Source organism: Eurosta solidaginis, chromosome 1 (assembly GCF_040869045.1).
Source record: "Eurosta solidaginis isolate ZX-2024a chromosome 1, ASM4086904v1, whole genome shotgun sequence".
NCBI classification, from domain to species: Eukaryota; Metazoa; Arthropoda; class Insecta; order Diptera; family Tephritidae; genus Eurosta; species Eurosta solidaginis.
Window position 1 is genome coordinate 348,281,615 of NC_090319.1, and position 22,698 is coordinate 348,304,312.

At 36.2% G+C, this 22,698-nt stretch overlaps 2 protein-coding genes across 2 annotated transcripts in view; both read left to right on the plus strand.

The window, feature by feature from the left end:
• The window catches only part of Hibch (3-hydroxyisobutyryl-CoA hydrolase), a 154,464-nt gene extending 153,608 nt beyond the window's left edge, over positions 1–856 (plus strand). The window contains exon 4 of the mRNA XM_067762566.1: positions 710–856. The gene's annotated coding sequence lies outside the window, so the exon portion shown is untranslated. The remainder of the gene's footprint in view (positions 1–709) is intronic.
• Positions 857–1,193: 337 nt separating this feature from the next.
• Positions 1,194–22,232, plus strand: LOC137238031 (SH3KBP1-binding protein 1). Its single transcript, XM_067762563.1, has 5 exons — positions 1,194–1,554; positions 3,433–4,721; positions 9,741–9,860; positions 9,934–10,073; positions 21,232–22,232. Exons 1-5 carry the CDS (start codon positions 1,499–1,501, stop codon positions 22,048–22,050), a joined length of 2,424 nt encoding a protein of 807 aa, XP_067618664.1. The 5' UTR covers positions 1,194–1,498; the 3' UTR covers positions 22,051–22,232.
• Positions 22,233–22,698: the final 466 nt, after the last annotated feature.

Genomic DNA, 22,698 nt, shown 5'->3' on the forward strand with positions numbered 1-22,698 from the left:
AGATAAAACAGCTGATCGAACCTACCTTATGGAAATCAATTTAATTGGTTAATGGTGACATACCATAATGCTAACGCCATAACCATACCATAGCCAACCAATTGGTTTTTGGTTTCTCGCCATATCATAACCTAAAAATATTTGATTTGGTGAATTTAATAACTTTTTGTAGATTTTATTCATTGTTTTAGACACGTTATGACTAAGAGTCTTATTTTTGTGGAATATGTTTGTAATTTTTTGCGTTTTCTTCATTTTTATGAAATTTTCACGATTTTTAGGTTAAGCCATTATTAGTCGATCACATTGGATATGGTTATGGAAATGGATATGGTTACGACTATGGTATTATGGTTAAAGAAGTTTAATTAGCCCTTAAAATACTTTTCGTTTGATACCCATATTACTAAAAGAGAAATTAATGGTGACATAACCATAAAACCATAACCAGATAAAACAGCTGATCGGACCTACCTTATGGAAATCAATGTAATTGGTTAATGGAGTCATACCATAACGCTAACGCCATAACCATACCATAGCCAACCGATTGGTTTTGGTTTTTCGCCATATCTATAACCTAAAAATATTTGAGTTGAAGAATTTATTAACTTTTTGTAAATTTTATTTATTTTTTGGATATTTTGACTAAGAGACTTATTTTTTGAGGTATGTGTTTCTAATTTTTTGCGTTTCCTTCTTTTTTAAGAAAATTTCATGATTTTTAGGTTAAGGCACCAATAACTGACCCCAATTGATATGGATAAGTAGAAATATAGTTATGACTATGTCAACTTTGCCAGACCCTCAAATTCGCTATGAGAAATTAAACGATGGTCCATAAATAGTACACTCGATATCCAAGGCGAATATATACCAAGTGATGGCAAAGCGAATTCAATCAATTCGCTGTGCAGAAGAATGTCAAAACAAAAGAAAATTTTCATAGATTTCGATGAACTGACATATTGGTGTACATACAAGGCGTCGTATGAAAAATTATCAAGAAGAAGCAATCAGCTGTTGGGATAACAACACCTATATGTACTGAATTCACCTTGCTCGATATCTGTTTGTTGGTTGCAAACAAAGAACAGGAAAATTGCGAACTCGGGCGTCAGTGCTGCACTAGGGAATACGAAAAGAACACATACTCCGAGTGGCAGGTGTTGCTTCTTTTTAAGTTTATCAACACTGAAATAAAAACAAACGACGTCAACAACATTCACTTTTCCAGCAAAACCTCATCTTTCAATATCTTTCCAATTGTGAAACGCGATCAAAGAATTTAACTTGAAAAATAAAGGTATAATACTTGTCGAAAATTGGTAGCAGTGTAAGAAGCAGCTGAAAAGTATTCAAGGACAAATTATTACAATGCATTTATTGGCAAAGTAGGGCGAGCAAGTCGAAAGCCCTTAGACGACTGCTTCAAGCTACAGCATTAAAAAAGGAGGAAGACAGTGCTCGTGTGACGAAAAAAATCATCAATAATATAATGGCTTACTTTGCTCATAATGCGGATCTAGTAAATTTAAATGTTGGGGGACAGAGGTAATTTTTATAGAAGTCATATATGTATGAATATTTTTGGGTTGGACAGCAAGAGTTTTTTTTATTATACTAGCCCATACTAATTTCAGAACCCAATTAAAAATAAATACTTGTCGCTAGAGAAGTTTAAGGCCGAGCTTCTCTTCCAATTTGGGCCGTGCTCCTTTTACTTCTCCTACAAACTGGCGACAAGGGACCTACGTGATTTATGCCTACTCCCAACGGCAGTTGCAAGGCAGATGAATTTTCACTGAGAAGCTTTTGAAGTCAGCAACCTCGGGGTGTTTCCCAAACCACTGCCAAGGTGCGATCACGCTTGGAAACTATTCTAATTGAAAAAACCTGTATAAATTTTTGAATAGGCGGACCAAGCTTCCAACATACCATGGCGGCCACCAACATCAAATATAATTGAAATAATGGTAATTCTCTACGACAGCAAGACACTGCTAATACGCGACCAAAAATATCGAAAGAGGTGTCAAAAGACGCGTATTAATCTCGACAACAATAATCCGGAACCGGAAAATAAAAATTTTATCTCTGTCCGGAGATATTTGCAGTTGAATTGTGAACATAAGTGTTTTGCGCGGATAGAGTTTTGGTCTCCAAACCGGTGTTGGACCCACCCGGTTCGGATTATTAATAATGGACGCGTATTAGCAGTGTCATGCTGTCGTATGGAATTACCAAAATAATAAACCTCGTATACAATTTTTATACTCAAAAAGAGTGCTTTGCACACAGAGTATATTAACTTTGATTGGCTAACGGTTGGTTGTACAGGTATAAAGGAATCGAGATAGATATAGACTTCCATATATCAAAATCATCAGTATCGAAAAAAAATTTGATTGAGCCATGTCCGTCCGTCCGATAACACGATAACTTGAGTAAATATTGAGATATCTTCGGAAATTTGGTACACGAGCTTATCTGGACCCAGAATAGATTGGTATTGAAAATGAGCGAAATCGGATGATAACCACGCCCACTTTTTATTTATATAACATTTTGGAAAATACAAAAAACCTGATTATTAAGTAAATAATACACCTAGAATATTGAAATTTGACGTGTGGATATTGACTTCATAAAAATTAAAAAAAAAAAAATTTTTTTAATGGGCGTGGCATCGCCCACTTGTGATAAAATCAATTTTACAAATATTTTTAATCATAAATCAAAAATCGTTAAACCTATCGTAACAAAATTCGGCAGAGAGGTTGCCTTTACTATAAGGAATGCTTTGCAGAAAAATTAACGAAATCGGTTAGGGACCAGGCCCACTTTTATATAAAAGATTTTTAAAAGGGTCGTGCACGAATAATATAAGATATACCTTTGCAAAAAAAGCTTTATATCAATGGTATTTCATTTCACAAGTGGATTTATAACAATAAATAGGAAAAACTTCAAATTTTAAAAAATGGGCGTGGCACCGCCCCCTTTATGACTAAGCAATTTTCTATGTTTCGAGAGCCATAACTCGAAGAAAAATTAACGGATCTTAATAAAATTGGGTACACAAATTTACCCTATAGCAGGAAATATTTCTAGAAAAAATGGACGAGATCGGTTAAAGACCACGCCCACTTTTATATAAAAGATTTTTAAAAGGGTTGTAGAATAGAATAATAAGCTATAAATTAGCAAAAATTAGTTTTGAATCAATGATATTTCGCTTATCAAGTTTTATTGTAAGAGGAAATGGGGAGACATTTTTTTTAAGCGGGCGGTGCCACGTGTTATGTAGAATAGTAATTTATCTGAAATTAAATGTACAATTGAAGCTCACGCTGAGTATATAATGTTCGGTTACACCCGAACTTAGGCACCTTTACTTGTTGAATATATATATATATATATTATTTCTAGGTTTTCCACATCACGTCAAACGCTGACGTGGATACCCGATACATTCTTTACTGCACTTTTGAGTGGACGCATTTCAAGTTTACGCGATGAAACGGGCGCTATATTCATCGATCGTGATCCTGCTTTATTTTCGATCATTCTCAATTATTTACGTACCAAGGATATCGATATTAAAAGCTGTGAAATACGTTCATTACGCCACGAATCTGAATACTATGGAATTACACCCTTAGTTAAGCGTTTAGCTTTGTGTGAAGATCTTAACCACTCATCATGTGGCGATGTTCTCTTTTATGGATACTTACCAGCACCGATAATGCCACCAAATGATACACTCCATACTACAATAACATCTGCTACTACAGTTAGCTCTGCAGCGCCGGATGACCGCCCACTATTAAATTCTGATTTGTCATCTTATAGAGCATCCAATGCCAGTGGTATAAGTACGATTACCTCTGCGCAAGTACCCTTAGAGCCTTGTTTACCTTCTACATCGTCCGGTATAATTTCGAGTTCAACTGCCAACGCCAGGCCAGGTTCAATGGTACGTGTTCCCGAAACGGCGACAACGTCTAATCGGCACTCATCTTCGCACTCTCGCAACTCATCATGGGACTTACGCGGTGGACGCCCCAATGGGGGTGGCGATATACGAAACTGGGCTGCTGCCGGCCCAACATTAACACACTCGCGTACTGCTTCACTTGATTTTATGCGTCATTCACGTAATTCCTCAGCCGATTTAAACAAACTAATACGTAACGATCTGGGTTTGGTATTTAGCCCTACACTTACATCAAATTGGGTAGATCCATTGCGTGTACAAATAATTAAAGCGCATCAAAATTGGATTGCTGTTGCTTATGCTCATTTTGTAACTTGCTATCGTGTGAAAGATTCTAGTGGTTGGCAGTTAGTTTTTACGTCCCCACATATCGATGCAACAATCGAACGTATGACAATTAACTCGAAAGTAAACACATCAACAGCTGAGCCGACGCCTAGTAAAATGATAGCTATATCTTTTGGTAGTCAAATACGTTTATGGAGTATATACGAAGGAGGCAACAAAACAGATGTTGGAACATTTAATTTGAATGTACGAGTGGAGTATTTGTTTTTTATTGGTAGTCAGTTAGTGGCATTATCTTCGTCCGGTAAAATTGGCGTATGGCATGCCATGACACAGCATTGGCAAATTCAGGATCTGGTACCCGTTTTATCTTTTGATTCGGCTGGCTCGTTTTTGTTATTGGGTTGCAACAATGGCTCCATTTATTACATAGGTGAGTTGGTCTTACAGATGCTAAATTTAGGCTTAAACAGATAAATATGAGGTTATACTTTCAAAACACTAAAGATCGTAGACAATTTATTGATGAACTCCTCAGGTACAAACGAATAAAAGCAATTTTCCAATATTACAAAGATTCTGTTGAGCCATTTTCGTAGAAAATTTAATACTGCAAACCGCCCAATATTAATCTTCTATTATTCTTTTACATTGGCAAATGCCGTTTAATCTAAACATCTAGTTGGGGAACATATAAAAAAGATGAGCCAACTGCTACAATAACAACAACAACATGAGCCAACCTAAAAGCTTAGAGTGACCCCAAACAGGCGGTGTCGTTGGGTTTTTTTGCGCAAAAACAAAGCACATCTTTTGAAGACCAATGAGTAACCGTTTTAGTTTAAAAAAAACGTTTGTGGGGTAAAAATTCCCCAAGTGTATATATCCGGTAAAAACGCGGTATCCACATTGTAAGAAAACGCTCAATGCCTTTTATTTTTACTACCTTTATTTTAAGTCCCCTTCATGTTTGTCCCCTCATTTCCATACGAATTTTTGTCCCTTCACGTTCGGTAACTTCCCGTTGAGCTAGACACTTGATAGATACTTAGAACATAGTTCAGATCTGGGAGAATTTACAATGCAAGTGAAAAAAAAATCCGCTAGGTGGCGCACGGCTCGAGATATACAGAAAATTAATTTTAAAATGGAAAATTTTCGATCGACTTTTAGCTAACTTCTCGGTGATCCAGAGACTTGAAACTTAGCACATAGTTTGCGAGTCGATGGCACTACAATTCGTGGAAAACAAAATGCCGCTAGGTGGCAGTCGAATCGAGATAAACGAAAATCCCTGAAAAAACGCAGGGAATCTTGCAATCGATTTTTGAGTAACTTTCCGCTGAGCTGGATATATGAAACTTGAGCCGTAAGTCAGAACCCGGTGACAATGCAATGTTTTATCAAAAAAATTCTGCTAGGTGGCGCATGGATCGAGATATTAGGAAAATTAATTTTAATTTGGGAATTTTTCATTCCATTTTTAACTAACTTCCCGGTTACCTAGAGACTTGCAACTTAGCACATAGTTCGAAACCCGGTGACAATACAATTTATAGAAAACAAAAGTTCCGCTAGGTGGCATGCTAATTGAGATAACTACAAATCCTTGAAAACGAGGGGAATCTTGCAATCGATTTTTGAGTAGCTTCCCGGTGAGCTGGAGATATGAAACTTGAGGCGTAAATCAGAACCCGGTGACAATGCAATATTTTATCAAAAAAATTCCGCTAGGTGGCGTATGGATCGAGATATCAGGAAAAATAATTTTAATTTGGGAATCTTTCAATCCATTTTTAACTAACTTCCCGGTTACCTAGAGACTTGTAACTTAGCACATAGTTCGAGACCAGGTGACAATACAATTTAAGAACAAAATTCCGCTAGGTGGCACGCTAAGTGATATTACTACAAATCCTTGAAAAACGAGGGGAATCTTGCAATCGATTTTTGAGTAACTTCCCGGTGAGCTGGAGATATGAAACTTGAGCCGTAAGTCAGAACCCGGTGACGGCAATATTTTATCAAAAAAATTCCGCTAGGTGGCACGCGGATCGAGATAGTAGGAAAACAAATTTTTATTTGGGAATCTTTCAATCCATTTTTAACTAACTTCCCAGTTACCTAGAGACTTGAAACTTGGCACTTAGTTAGAGGCCTGATGACAATACAACTTATAGAAAACAAAGTTCCGCTAGGTGGCGCGCTAGTCAAGATAACTGCAATTCCTTTAAAACAGGAATCTTGCGATCGATTTTCGAGTAACTTCCCGATGAGCTAGAGACATGAAACTTGGGCCGTGAGTCAGAACCCGGTGACAATGCAATATTTTATCAAAAAAGTTCCGCTAGGTGACCCATGGATCGACATATTGAGAAAACTAGTTTTAAATTGGGAATCTTGCAATCGATTTTTAACTAACTTCCTGGATATCTAGAGACTTGAAACCTGAAATATAGTTTACAACTCGGCGACAGTGCAATGTTTGATCAAACAATTTGAGCTACGTAACGCACAAGTCGAACTATTTAGAAGATTAGGCCATACCTTCATGGCTGGTCTCCTGAGTGTTGCAGGCGTTGTAGAATTCCACCTCGTTGAAGGCCCAACTCAATGCACGTCCTTGCATACTTTTAGGCGTACGCGACTTTCACCACGATTCTTTTAGACTCAGGCGTATGCGAATTTCACAACGATTTTCAGCTGTGCAAATTAAGTAGCTGACAAACGAGGTGGAATTCTCTTGTTATGATGCGAAGTGGAATTCTGTTGTTTTCGCCAGTGTTGTCAGCGAAAATTCCACTAATTCTCTTAAATCTTTCTATTTTGAACAAATAAATAAAGATAAGAATTTTCACTTAGGGACTACTTAAATTACTAATCAAAGTTGCAATTGCCTTTTTGTAGGCAGTGCAAAAAAATTGAAAATAAAAAGATGATAAAAAATTTTAAGGAGTACCTTTATATAGATGGACCAAAAAATAGAAGGCAATTTTTCCTTTAATACAGACATAGTCTTGTTGAATTTTAACTAAAAAACTTTATCAATAGCTCTAGTAAAAGAATTTCGGGATTTAAAATTATATACTATTATAGTGTTTTCACGAAAATAAAATAAAATATATGTATATAATTTATTTTTGATAAATTACGCTTCATTACTGCTATCAATCAGGTATTTATTTCTCACAATAAATAGTTGTTGGCGTTGGTGGTACCACCTTGGAGATTTTTTTTCAACTTCACTTCAACTCGATATCCAATGTAGGATATCAATTGGAGGTGTTTAAGCGACTTAAACTATGAACATTTTTCGTTCGTTTATTTCAGTAGCCATTGAGTGTGCTTGTAATTCTCAACTGGTTAGTGAAATATTCTAAAGACATAGTTTGAGGTTTTTAATTAAAATGGAGGTTCTTCGGATGGTGTGCTAATACATCAGAGCCCAGTGCTCGCCTCCATATCACAATTTGAAGGGGTTCTTCAAATAGAAGATGAGGTGGCTCATTAGAGCGAAACCTCAGAGTGCCCAACTCTCGCCCCAAATTAAATAAATAGAGGTTTTTCTTGTAGAAAATGGGGTGCCAATACCTCAGAGCCGTCCCGTGCTCGCCTCCATATCACATTTTAAAGGGTTCTTCAAATAGAGGATGAGGTGGCTCAGTAGCGCAAAGCCTCAGAGCCCCCCAGTGCTCGCCCCCAAATTAAATAAATAAAGGTGTACTGATGCTATGCATCCTCCCATGACTTAAATACACCAATAACACTAAAACTACCCAACTCAGTAAATGGAATACATTAAATCAAAAACCCCATAAACTCAATACAGTCCATTAATAATAATAATTTATAAATTTAAAAAAGGAATGCTTGGTGGGAGTTGAACTCGCAACCCCGGGCGTTTGGTCGGGTACGTCAGCCACTGTGCCACGACTCATACGCTTACAAGCACATAAAATTACTCATTTATAACTCTTATTAAACTGCTCGCCCTCAATTGCCCAAAGCTTAGACATGGTCCTTCGAGCCGGATCACTGGCTCGTATGGAAGTTTCATTAGACGACTAAGCCGTCTAAGGGGGGAGTATGTTTAAGCGACTTAAACTATGAACATTTTTCGTTCGTTTATTTCAGTAGCCATTGAGTGTGCTTGTAATTCTCAACTGGTTAGTGAAATATTCTAAAGACATAGTTTGAGGTTTTTAATTAAAATGGAGGTTCTTCGGATGGTGTGCTAATACATCAGAGCCCAGTGCTCGCCTCCATATCACAATTTGAAGGGGTTCTTCAAATAGAAGATGAGGTGGCTCATTAGAGCGAAACCTCAGAGTGCCCAACTCTCGCCCCAAATTAAATAAATAGAGGTTTTTCTTGTAGAAAATGGGGTGCCAATACCTCAGAGCCGTCCCGTGCTCGCCTCCATATCACATTTTAAAGGGTTCTTCAAATAGAGGATGAGGTGGCTCAGTAGAGCGAAGCCTCAGAGCCCCCCAGTGCTCGCCCCCAAATTAAATAAATAAAGGTGTACTGATGCTATGCATCCTCCCATGACTTAAATACACCAATAACACTAAAACTACCCAACTCAGTAAATGGAATACATTAAATCAAAAACCCCATAAACTCAATACAGTCCATTAATAATAATAATTTATAAATTTAAAAAAGGAATGCTTGGTGGGAGTTGAACCCGCAACCCCGGGCGTTTGGTCGGGTACGTCAGCCACTGTGCCACGACTCATACGCTTACAAGCACATAAAATTACTCATTTATAACTCTTATTAAACTGCTCGCCCTCAATTGCCCAAAGCTTAGACAGGAGGAATATGTTGAATATTCATTTGAGAACTGTACATTTCTCAAAATCTCTCAAAGGTTGGATAATAATTTGAAAATGCTAATAACGTTGGAGATCAAGTCGATAACTCTAAATTTTAAAAAATTTCTCAAAGGTTGGATAGTGATTGGAGAATGAAGCTGGATATCAACTTGAGAACTATCTGTTTTAAGAATAACTAGACAAAGATGTTGGATATCACCTCCGGAACTAGATATATATTTCGCTGGGGAAATATCTTTTAAATGTTTGTTGGGTAAGCAAAATCCAGCTGTTGTCTTATCCACAAATTATCTAGATAATAAAAAACCAATGTTGCAGTACAAAAGAGCCTACCCAAAGGCGGTCTTAAACTGTTACTGAAAAACTGCTCAATAGTTCAATGGAGTTTAAATTTGATTAGAGTTTAAGCAAATTTAGTTTAAGCTTAGCTTAACCAACTTCTGAAAAACCGGGCCTTATAATGATTACCGTCCTTGGTAATTTTTTTCGATGCATTGAGTTCTGCTGTGCAAGAAAAATAGTTATTAATATTCTGACGGTGATAATATCAAATATTACACACATGCAAATGTTTAAATATTTTAAAAATGATTTTATCTACTACATTTTAGATATGCAAAAGTTTCCTCTCCGTATGAAAGACAATGATTTACTGGTGACAGAGCTATATAAGGACCCAACGTTGGACCCAATCACGGCAATATCCGTTTATCTCACACCTAAGACTTCTAGTGAGTAATTTTATTATATAATAAAGTTTTTTTTTTAATTTTTATGTATCCAATATTTCGAATTTTTTTGTAGGTATAAGTGGAAATTGGATAGAGATTGCATATGGCACAAAGTCGGGTGCAGTGCGTATAATTGTCCAACATCCAGAGACTGCAGGACATGGACCGCATTTATTTGAAACATTTACTGTACATCAAAGCCCAGTCACCAAGGTATTTTTTGAAAATATATAGGGCGAATATAAATAACTTTTCACTTAACGGTGTTGGTACATATGTGTGTCCAAAAACTTGTATATCTATATCGACCTATCGTAATAGAAAGGTCGTAACTTAGAAGTTTTGAACTGAATTTTGTTGTCAAAAAAGCTTTGAATTTAACTTAATTTATTTTCTTTGCACAATTCGCCAGGGACAAACATTGGTAAAAAAGAATATAGATTTATGTGTCCTCTATAGTATAGTTTAGCATTTTAAGGCCCGGTTTTTCAGTGCGAGTTTAAACTACAGTTAAAGTTGACTACACCCTTTCCAGATTAAGTTCATATGTTGCAATTCAAGTTCAGAAAATTACAATTCAAGTTCAGAATTTCCAATTTAAATTCAGAAATTTACAATTCAAGTTCAGAAATTTACAATCCAAGTTCAGATTTTCCAATTCAAGTTCAGAAAATCCAATTTAAGTTCAAAAAACTGCAATTCAAGTTCAGAATTTTCATTTTAAGTTCAGAAAACTACAATTCAAGTTCAGAAATTTCATTTTAAATTCAGAAAACTGCAATTCAAGTTCAGAAAATTAAAATTCAAGTTCAGAATTTTCATTTTAAGTTCAGAAAATTACAATTCAAGTTCAGAAAATTACATTTCAAGTTCAGAAAATTACAGTTCGAATTCAGAAATTTATAAGTAGGGTGTTAATTTTCAAAAGTTATTTTAGTCAATTAATTTTATCAACTTAAATTGGATTTTCTGAACTTGAATTGGAGAATCTGAACTTGAATTGTAAATTTTTGAATTTGAATTGTAATTTTCTGAACTTGAACTGCAATTTTCTGAATTTAATTTGTAATTTTCTGAACTTGAATTGGAAATTTCTGAATTTAAATTGAAATTGCTGAACTTGAGTTGTAATTTTGTGAATTTGAATTGTGAATTTCTGAATTTAAATTGGAATTTCTGAACTAAATTGTAATTTTCTGAACTTGAATTGAAAATTCTGAACTTGAATTGTAAATTTCTGAACTTAAATTGAAAAGGTGTAGAGTTAAACCTTGCCACTTTGGCCGCTTAAGCTGAGATGAGCAGCGACATTTTATGTTATCGAACAAAGTGGCAAGGTTAAACTCTAGTCAACTTTAACTGAAGTTTAAACTCGCACTGAAAACCCGGGAATAAGTTATAAACAAGTGTAATAAATTCCGCATAGACGTTGTTGTTGTTGTATTAACGATAAAGACACTCCCCGAAGGCTTTGGGGAGTGTTATCGATGTTGATGGCCCTTTGCCGGATATAGATCCGGTACGCTCCGGTAACAAAGCAACATTAAGGTACTAGCCCGACCATTTCGCGAACGATTTTTATGACCACATTAAACCTTCAGGCCATCCCTCCCTCCCACCCCCTAGTTCCATGATGGGCTTGGGTGGCCAGACCCTCGTCTGTTAATGACACAGGATTCGCCGCAGGTAGGTGAGGTTGACAATTGGGTAGGAGAAGCCATATATATTGCGATGGCAACCCCTTGACGTCTAAATTACAAATAGAAGCGATCACCTGATTTTTAATTAACTATCGTGGTCGCATTCTGTATCTCTTTCTATCACCCGCTAAAGATAGCCGGATCTATGCGCCGCCATATTGAACATCCTGTCCGGCAGTTGACGGCTAAGACATCACACTTGTTTAAGGGCCCGAACACATAAGAATAACCTATTTGACGATCCCATACAAACACATGCAGTCAACTCATCTGTCAGCGCACGATGCTGCAGTTGACTGTATGTGGATCGTCAAATAGGTATTCTTACGTCTTCGGGCCTTTATCCACAATGTTTTTATACTCAGCTGAGCAGAGCTCACAAAGTATATTAATTTTTTTCGCATAACTGTACCCTGTAACGGCATAAACTAATCGAGATAGATATAGACTTCTATATATCAAAATGATCTAGGCGAAAAAAGAAATTTTTTTAAGTCAAATTTTAACAAAAATTTAATATCTTTACAGTATATAAGTAAGTTATGTCAACATTCAACTCCAGTAATGATATGGTGCAACAAAATACAAAAATAAAAGAAAATTTCAAAATGGGCGTGGCTCCGCCCTTTTTCATTCAATTTGTCTAGAATACTTTTAATGCCATAAGTCGAACAAAAATTTACCAATCCTTGTGAAATTTGGTAGGGGCATAGATTCTATGTGGGCGAAATCGGTTGAAGCCACGCCCAGTTTTTATACACAGTCGAGGCCTGTCATTCCGCTCGGCCGTTAACGCTATAACTTTAGCAAAAATCGATACCCCTTTACTAAACTTAGTTCGCGTACTTATCTGAACTCACTTTATCTTGGTATTAAAAATGGGCGAAATCCGACTATGACCACGCCCACTTTTTCGATATCGAAAAATGAAAAAAATTCCATAATTCTATACCAAATACGAAAAAAGGGATGAAACATGCTGATTGGATTGGCTTTTCGACGCAAAATATAACTTTGGAAAAAACTTTGTAAAATCGGTGTGACACCTACCATATTAAGTAGAAGAAAATGAAAAAGTTCTGCAGGGCGAAATCAAAAGCCCTTGGAATCTTGGCAGCAATACTGTTCGTGGTATTACATATATAAATAAGTTAGCGGTACCCGACAGATGATGTTCTAGGTCGCCCTGGTCTATATTTTGGTCGATATCTCGAAAACGCCTTCACATATACAACTAAGAGCCTCTCCCTTTTAAAACCCTCATTAATACCTTTAATTTGATACCCATATCGTACAAACACATAGAGTCACCCCTGGTCCACCTTTATGGCGCTATCTCGAAAAGGCGTCCGCCTATAGACTAAGGCCCACTGCCTTTTAAATAATCATTAACACCTTTCATTTGATACCTATATCGTACAAACGCGTTCTAGAGTCACCCCTGGTCCACCTTTATTGTGATACCTCGAAAAGGCGTCCACCAATTGAACTAAGGCCCACTCCCTTTTAAAATACTCATTAACACCTTTCATTTGATACTCATATCGTACAAACACATTCTAGAGTCACCCCTGGTCCGCCTTTATGGCGATATCCCGAAATGGCGTCCACCTATAGAACTATACCCCACTCCCTTTTAAAATACTCTTTAATACCTTCCATTTGATACCCATGTCATACAAACACATTCCAGGGTTACCCTAGGTTCATTTTCCTACACGACGATTTTGCCTTATTTTGTCTCCAAAGCTCTCAGCTGAGTATGTAATGTTCGGTTACACCCGAACTTAGCCTTCCTTACTTGTTTAACAACACTACTATGGTAGTAGTTCTTCTAAATTTAATGTATTCGCGTACTTCACCTATAACCAAAAAAAAAAAACAAATACTTGCTGCGATATACCTCCGAAGAAATTTAGGCCTAACTACTCTTCCAATTTGCGCTGTGCTCCTTTTTAAATTTCCCTACAAATTGCCGGGACCGGACCTACAAATCACTGCTGGGTGACGGCCTCGCTTAGAAAAACTTAATTTTATTTGAAAATGTTTGTTTCTAAGTTTTTCATGTTCCTTTGACCGGGAGTTGAACCCAAGCCCTTCAGTGTGGTAGGCGGAGCACGTTACCATCACACTACAGCAACCATCGCTTATACCCTTCTCGATTAGTCGCTTATTTATATCGCTGTAAGTGTTAATTTCTCTCTCTTTGTTACTCTGCATATGTGTGAGTAATGTTGTCTACGCAGTTAGCTGCTGTGTTCACTTGTGCCTAGCTTTTTGTTGCGCCTGGCGGGCGCTGCGGTGTGGGTGTAGCGTGCTCCGCCTACCACAGAACATGATTCAGGGTTCAAGACCCGGGCAAAGTAACATCGAAAACTTAGGAAAAGGGCCTTGCAGTTGCCGTTCGGAGTCGGCATAAAACATGTAGGTCCCGTTCCCCAATTTGTAGGAAAAATTAAAAGGAGGACGACGAAAATTGGATTTCATGTGGTTTGCGTGATAGCTTTTTTTGATAGATGATGGGACGGTAGCCATACGATCGAGCGACAATATTTTGCATACAAAAAAAAAAAAATACTGCAGCTTTTTAACCAACTCTTTATCTTTATGTTTGAAAAATTTGGCAGATAGTCCATAGTCTCCTTGGTAGTTTAATTTGTCTTTTATTTCTTTTTTGGCCGCTGTTATTTTTCGTCTTAACAATTGTAGAATAGAATCATGTTGTTCTTGTTGTAGCGATAAAGACACTCCGCGAAGGCTTTGGGAATCGGCCTCATCATCTGTCTTGTGGATTATCAATGAGAAAAAGTGTTACCAATGTAACTTAAGTACACTATGCTCATCAGTTTTAAAGTCTTCCGTCATTTACCAAAATTTGTCATGCTGAAAAATTGTTTTTGAGTTCTTGATGTCCAAGATGATGAACTTACTTACTTACTTACTTGATGATGAACACAGTCGATATTTGGAACTCGAAGAGCTACATATGTCTGACATCGATCATGTTTTCATTGATTGATAGTTGAGTCATGGATTTGGTTCCGGGCTTTTTGTTCAGGGGACATCCAAGTAGCGATAGAAAGAGGCGTGAAGAAGCTTTAACCTTTTCAGATTGGAAGGCATTAAATCGTGCAGACTGAGACCGGCGCTAGCACCTTGCCATTCCCGGGGGCGATCGCGGCTTAAAAACATTTACATTACTGTTACTTGATCTCCAATTTGTTCTCATTAATTTTCCCAATAATCTAAGGGCCTTTGTCCACCAAAGACCGCATCATGCCTCTGGGATTACCTACTCTGCTTAGAACTGGCGTTTTTGAGACTATTTCGAGAAAATGAAGAGAATCAGGGCTGTCATGGAATCCAATTGTTGTCGGAATCGGATTTAAAAACGACAAAATAATTTCTTTGGTGTCATGAAATCCAATGTTATCGGTTTAATGTTCGAATTGGAATTAGTGTCGGTTTTAGGTGTCACAGAATCCGATAATATCGGTTTTGCTATCGGAAACAATCCAATCAGTTAAATGATGTTGGATTTAATTTTTTCCTAGTTGTATTTCTCTTGCAGTTGAGTATTTTCTAAAAATGTAAGTAAATAAAGGTTTATTTTATAAAAATAAATGTAAATTTACATATATTTTCATTCTTAATAGGGGAAAACATAAAATTTCAATGCAAAACAGTATTTTGACTGAATTTATGGAGAAACATCCAGATATTACGAAGGGCTTCACGAAGCACATCATCTAAAATCGTTGACAACGTGCTTCTACCTACACTCATGCTAGAATCTTTGCTAACTGATCTTTGATAGGATCCTTCAGCTAAAAATCGTAATGTAGCTGCTAGTTGCAGCACTGGCAGAACTTTCGAGCGGGTTAAGCATCTTTCAATGGTGTCCAATACCATTCGGAAAGCCTCTTTGTTTATGCAATATTATTCAATGTAACTGCAAATACACTATAAATATTTAGAAACCCACATTAAGACAATTTTTTAATTACGCTGTGTCTGGCAACTCAAACGGATTGCTGCGATCTCTCAAAATTTTCCTTTTGACCCTCTCGCAACTTTCTTCTTCCAAATATAAATTCCATAATATAACTGCTTCAACTGCTGATGCCATTTTGATGTCAATAAATTTTTTTATTTCTATATATATATATTTCTAGATATATTTCTGTTTAATTGCACAAAACAACTATTTTATAAAATTTTGCCAAAAAAATTAACATCAAAATTGCCGGTGCATCGCAAAACAGCTGATTCCAACATCGCTTTTATTTACATTCGAAAAGAGCAAAACCAATACGGTTTTATGACACCAATTGAAATCAATATTGGTTTGTAATTCCGACAAAACGCAAAACCGACTTGGATTCCATGACAGCCCTGAATATTACTACTTTACGAGTTTGTGGCTATTTTCAAAAGGGTTTCGGCATTATTTTATGGTCTTGTTTCGGATTCGTATAGGGTCTTTCCCACTTTAAGGGATCAGTAGGGAATCTATTAGGAATCATTTCGTAGACGTTTGAAATATTTTCTGCTTGACTTTGGTGAGGTAGAAACTCGTTCGGATAAGTGCGGGACCATTTCCCATATACATCGGGATTATTGCGGAAATGCTATGGGACTTTTATCGGAACCATATCGGCAGTAGTTTAGGACTATTTCGAAACTTTTTGACAAGAGCTGGATTAGCTCGTTGTTATTGGATTGTTATTGTTGAGCCATCGGGTTTTTATTGATTTTGTGATAAACCTTTTTTCGGACATCTGTTTAATAACAACGTCGATAACGTTGATATATAAAAGAAACCGATAAAACTTCGATAGCTCGTTGGTAAAAAACTTATAACTCATCGATAACAGATACATAGTACGCCGCTTACAAACCGATAACTTTTCGGTAACAAACTAATAGCACGACGCACAGTGTTTCGTGTAGAACAAGCAATCAAAATTATTTTGTGAGATTTTCCGTTTCATATGCCATGGAACTGCTAGTGAGAGACTAACTTTATTGAAAAGAACAAGACAATAAGGAACCTTAAATTTACATTATATACTTATGTTAGGTATTGTAATATCGTAAGTGTTAGAGTTGCCAAATACATACATATCAGAACTAAGACCCACTCCCTTTTAAAATACTCATTAACACCATTCATTTCATACCCATATCGTACAAACACATTCTAGAGTCACCCCTGGTCCAACTTTATGGCGATATCCCGAAATTTATTTATAATTTAGTTTTTATTATAGATCGTGACAAATTTTCTTATGGGAAATTAGTTAAAATAAATTTGCGAAAGCGAAAATTGTAAGAATTATCCAAAAAGGGGTGTCTACTTATTTATGTGAGTGACTGTACATATGTACATACATATTTTGTATTTATTTGAGTATTTATCCTGGCACTACAATTTTTACAGAATTATTTTACAGTACCAGTCAGGAATGTAAAAGTGAATTACAATAATAATAATAACAATGTAAATAATTAAATTAATTATGTGAAAATTACTTATTACAAAAACTTAAAAGTAAAGTATCATACAAAGTAGAAAAGACAATAGATTTAAATTGAATAAAACCTGATCCAACAAAAAGTTATAGGGTAGGTTATCTTTTATAATTATGTTATTATTCGCTATCATCACTTTCATTGGATGAGTCACTTGTGGAATAGTCATGAACATCAGCAACACTACTGTGAAAGCTTGAAACAACTGGGGTATTTGTTGACTCCTCAACATTATCGGGGGACAGTAAATTTAAGACTTCTGAAGTCAGACTTTTAAATTTTTTCTTAGGTATCTCCCTAAAACTGTTAACTAAAGGACCCGATGATATAAGCAACATATTCATAAGATCTCTATTCGTGGCTTCACGCGACTGCTTTTGTGTGTTTTCAGCCCTGAATCGTCTCAAATCTTTGTTACGGGCTTCCTGTGCTTCCTCGGAAAGTTGACCAATAGGTAAAATTGCTGATTTTATAATATCAGTACTATGCACTAAGAATTTATGAACTGTAACAGGCATATTAAACCATGGATAGAGATCTATGTATAGTTTTTTAGTCTGGACCGCAAATTTTTAAAATTTTTGGATATTTATATTGTACCAGATGCTAATGCGCGAAGGAGAGTGTCGAATCTTTTGATGAGCGTTACATCCAATCCCGTAATCTCAGCGCTAGCCTCAGAATTTTCGAAAAACCTACGAGCAGTGTTGCCGTCATTGGTATTGCCGAAACCTGGTTTTGGTTTATCTTCATCAATCCATTGTATGTACCTGTTTTTATGCCTTGGTGACTGGTGCGGTAGATTGTGGCAGGTTGAAGTCAATGATCTTCGCCTTTTTGCTTTTGGTGTGATATTGTTCACCTTGCGCGTTTATCTTTGTATGTTTTATGGCTACGTGCTTGTTCCCTGTACCAGGGAATTGGTTTTGCCGTTTGTAGATCAGCTTTAAAGGTTCAAATATCTCGTCGGAGCTGGTACGTACATACATCCTATTTGATATGTAGAGATAACTAAATCTACAAAAAAAAAAATTTAAAATAGATGTGCAAAGAATTCGCAATGGTTTTTTCTTTCGACTATTAGAGAATACTTGCGACTATAACATATGTAAAATTAAGCCCGGATGTCCGCGGATGTATATAACTTTTTTGTCCCTAAAGTTAAAAATATAGGGAAAAAATACCTTTTCTTCTTAATAACGGAATGTTAAATATATTGAAAATATTCTAATTGTGAAAGAATTACTATTAAAAAATTTTACTTACCTTCGAGCTTAGAATCCATCAAAAAAATTATGTAAAAGTGTTCACTTAAAAGAAATATGAATATTAATATTCAACAAGAATTTTGCAAATTAATCAATGCATTTTACGGCCACTCCTGCCTTCTTACTTCAATTACTCAATATATATGAGCAAAAATATCAAAAAAATCCCGTTATTTTGTTTGTTTTCTTTCATTTCTCATTACACTTTTCTTGGAATAAGAACTTTGTTTTTGTCCAGCTAGCTTGTTCTACACGAAACACTGTGCGACGTCCAGTTTCAGCTACGCTTCCGATTTCAGTTTTGGCTTTTAATCTTAACTTTCCTTTCCCACCAGTTTTTCTAAAATTAAAATAAAACATATACCTCCAAAAAGATTTGGGCCGAGCTTCTCTTCCTTTTAATTTTTCCTGCAAATTTGCCGTCGCACATGTTTTACGCCGGCTCCGAACGGCATCTGCAAGGCAGATGAGTTTTCACTGAGAAGCTTTTCATGGTAGAAATACACTCAGAATGTTTGCCAAATCGTTGCCGAGGGGCGACTCCCCTCAGAAAAGCTTTTTTTCTAATTGAAAAAACATTTCTTCTAATTGAAAGAACTTGTTTATAAATGTTTGAAGTAGCTTTTCCCAGGACTTGAGCCCAGGATCTCCGGTATGTTGGGCGAGCACGCTATTACCACACCACGGCGGTGGCCGAACCCTTCCTTTTTATATGTATAAAGTAATATAAATATAGTTTAAAAAGTAAAAAACACGCAAATATGGTGCCGTTTTAGTATCTACAATCCATTTAGATATTTGATGTTGATAGTACCGTAGCGCAGAGGCTCTTGTTTAATAGCGGAGACACAACTCGTTTTGTAGCGAGTTATTTAACCTCTGCAATAATTGTTGCTAGATGGGTCTAACTCCCCTATGCGCCCCTAGCCTATAGAGTTACAAACAAGCATACATACATCTGAAAACACATAACGAGTTTGTAACTTGGTATGGGGTCTCTACAACCTCAAACAAAAAAATGCGTTTGCATCCGAATCCGACCTCTGCTTATAACTTTTATGTCCTTGCTCATAATATTTGTTATATAAGCTTGAAGTGAAAAATTGTATACAGTTCAAATAAGAAAACCAGTCAGACACATAAAAAACATATAAGCATGGTTCAATTTCGAAGTTCGAAAGCCGATATCTAGGTTTTGAAGAATAACTTCGAAAAATGGGGAAATAACTCTTTTGCCAATATCCCCCCGAGTACTGTACAGTGTTATTAGTTTGTTTAATCCATTGAAGATTATAAAGTGCGAGGAATGTGAAATTTTATTTATGTAATTTGATTGCAGTTTCTATACTCAGCTGAGCAGAGCTCACAGAGTATAGTAATATTGTTCTCATAACGGTACCCCGTAACGGCATAAACTAATCGAGATAGATATAGACTTCTATATATCAAAATGATCTGGGCGAAAAAAGAAATTCATTTAGCCATGTCCGTCCGTCCGTGTGTCCGTAAACACAATACCTTGAGTAAATTTTGAGGTATCTTAATGAAATTTGGTATGTATATTCCTGGGCACTCATATCCGATCGCTATTTAAAGTGAACGAAATTGGACTATAACCACGCCCACTTTTTCGATATCGAAAGTTTCGAAAAACCGACAAAGTGCGATAATGCATTACCAAAGACGGATAAAGCGATGAAACTTGGTAGATGGGTTGACCTTATGACGCAGAATAGAAAATTGGTAAAATTTTGTACAATGGGCGTGGCATCGCCCATTTTGAAAAGAGGTAATTTAAAAGTTTTGCAAGCTGTAATTTAGCAGTCTTTGAAGATATTTAATGAAATTTGGCATGAACTTTACCCCTATAAAAAAATAAAAATTAGCAAAATCGGATGACGAACACGCCGACTTAAAAAAACAATTTTAAAAGTAAAATTTTAACAAAAAATGTAATATCTTTACAGTATATAAGTAAATTATGTCAACATTCAACACCAGTAATGATATGGTGCCACAAAATACAAAAATAAAAGAAATTTTCAAAATGGGCGTGGCTCCGCCCTTTTTCATTTAATTTGCCTAGAATACTTTTAATGCCAAATTTCGAAAAATTAAAAAAATGCCATAATTCTCTACCAAATACGAAAAAAGGGATGAAACATGGTGATTGGATTGGTTTTTTGACGCAAAATATTACTTTAGAAAAAACTTTGTAAAATGGGTGTGACATATAGTAAGTAGAAGAAAATTAAAAAGTTTTGCAGGGCGAAATCAAAAGCCCTTGGAATCTTGGCAGGAATACTGTTCGTGGTATTTCATATATAAATAAATTAGCGGTACCCGACAGATGATGTTCTTGGTCACCCTGGTCCACATTTTGGTCGATATCTCGAAAACGCCTTCACATATAAACTAAGGGCCACTCAGTTTTAAAACCCGCATTAGTACCTTTACTTTGATACCCATATCGTACAAACACATTCCAGGGTTACCCTAGGTTCATTTTCCTACTTGGTGATTTTCCCTTATTTTGTCTCCAAAGCTCTCAGCTAAGTATGGAATGTTCGGTTACACCCCAACTTAGCCTTCCTTACTTGTTAAAATTACTTTGGTTTGAATAGAATTTCAAATTCTCTAAATTGGATTCTTTGTCGTTCAACCAAATTTATTAGGAATTTGATGGCTGGACGTCTAAAAATCAGCTCGTGTGAAAAAGGCCTTAAAAGATGGCAGCTCACCCGACTTCAAAGCTTTAAATCAGGCATTTCAAAACCAACCGTTTGCATTAGATAATGTTTAGTTTTGATTTGAACCTACACTTCATTGCCTACATATTTTTAAAATGCGTACATACATTTTTTTCAGGTAACACTTTCAGAGAAATACCTTATATCTGTATGTAGCGAATATCACCATGTACGCACTTGGTCTCTGACACGTTTTCGTGGTATGCTCTCTACCCAACCGGGCTCAACACCAGAAGCGTCTTTTAAGATTGTAGCACTTGAAGCGACCGACTCGCAGCATAGTTATGCAGCTGGCAACGATTTTGGTCCATATGGTGATTATGATGAACAAATTTTTGTACAAAAGGTTGTACCTGAAACGGACCAACTTTACGTACGACTGGCCTCAAATGGCGATCGTGTATGTATAATTAAATCAGTGGATAATTCAACTATAACTTCGTTTTGTGTACACGAATGTGAAGTTAGTTCACGTATGGGCTCACGTTTCATATTGACTGGTCATTGTAACGGTGGTATACAAATGTGGGATCTAACAACAGCATTGGCGTTATTTTCAAAGGATGAACCGCAGCAGAAAACCTCTGGCGGACCCGACACACATGAACTTCTCCGCCTACTTGACCAGTGTGAAATCAGTAATAGTCTCAGTTCAACGCCTTGTATGTCACCATGTTTATCAGTGGTTGGAGGGATGGCAAACGCCACAATAGCACGTATGAAAGCAAGTAATGTTGCATTGTTGAATCAATTGCACAGTCAGCAGCAGCAACATCAACAAACTGTACCATTACAACAACAACCACAAGCTCACATGCAACAGCAAATAGTGGTTAATGCAGCTGCACAAATTTTACATCAACAGCAACAACCTCAACAACAACAATTACAAATGCAACAGCAGAGCGCGACCGGCAATGGTAAGAGTGCTGAATGAAATGTGGAAGCGGTAGCTGTTGTTGCTACTGAGGCGGCGTTGGTCGGGCGCGTTTCAACGTTTCTCAAATTTAGCATGGCCTTTGAATATATTGCCAAGCTGCTGCAAATAATGTTATGCTCTTTTATATATATTTGCATATTACGCTATACGGCAGCAGCAACGGTACGACGATCTTGAAAGCGTAGAAAACGCGATCAACATATGGGAAAACGATAATTTTTCTTTTCACTTTTATGTATGAATGTAACTTTACTGTATTACTCGAAGTTTTTATCTCATTTTTTCCATATAGTGCATATATATTTTTTAGTATTATCTAAATGGTTTTAAACTCGAGTTACTGAAAATCATATATTCTATCGAAATAATTAGAAAAATATTGATAAAAAATATACACAATGTTTGCGAAATATAGGAATATATAACTTATAAGTCTGTTTATTGTATTGTCAACTAAATTCGTTTATATACAATTTTTTTGTGCACGTATCTATTGCATATTTTGGAAATCGAATGTTGAAAATATATACTTAATACCAATCAATAACAAATATATTGCTTTTAAATCATATTTATTGATATGTGTATTAACCTGGGTCGATTTGTATGGACGAAAGTTAACCGATATCGCGCCATCGATTTTTC

What these genes read in the sequence shown, in the direction of transcription:
- LOC137238031 (XM_067762563.1), top strand. Translation starts at nt 1,499, where the DNA reads ATGGCTTACTTTGCTCATAATGCGGATCTAGTAAATTTAAATGTTGGG. An exon ending in TGGCTCCATTTATTACATAG is followed by an intron (nt 4,722 to 9,740) that starts GTGAGTTGGTCT and finishes ACTACATTTTAG; the next exon opens with ATATGCAAAAGTTTCCTCTC. An exon ending in TCTCACACCTAAGACTTCTA is followed by an intron (nt 9,861 to 9,933) that starts GTGAGTAATTTT and finishes ATTTTTTTGTAG; the next exon opens with GTATAAGTGGAAATTGGATA.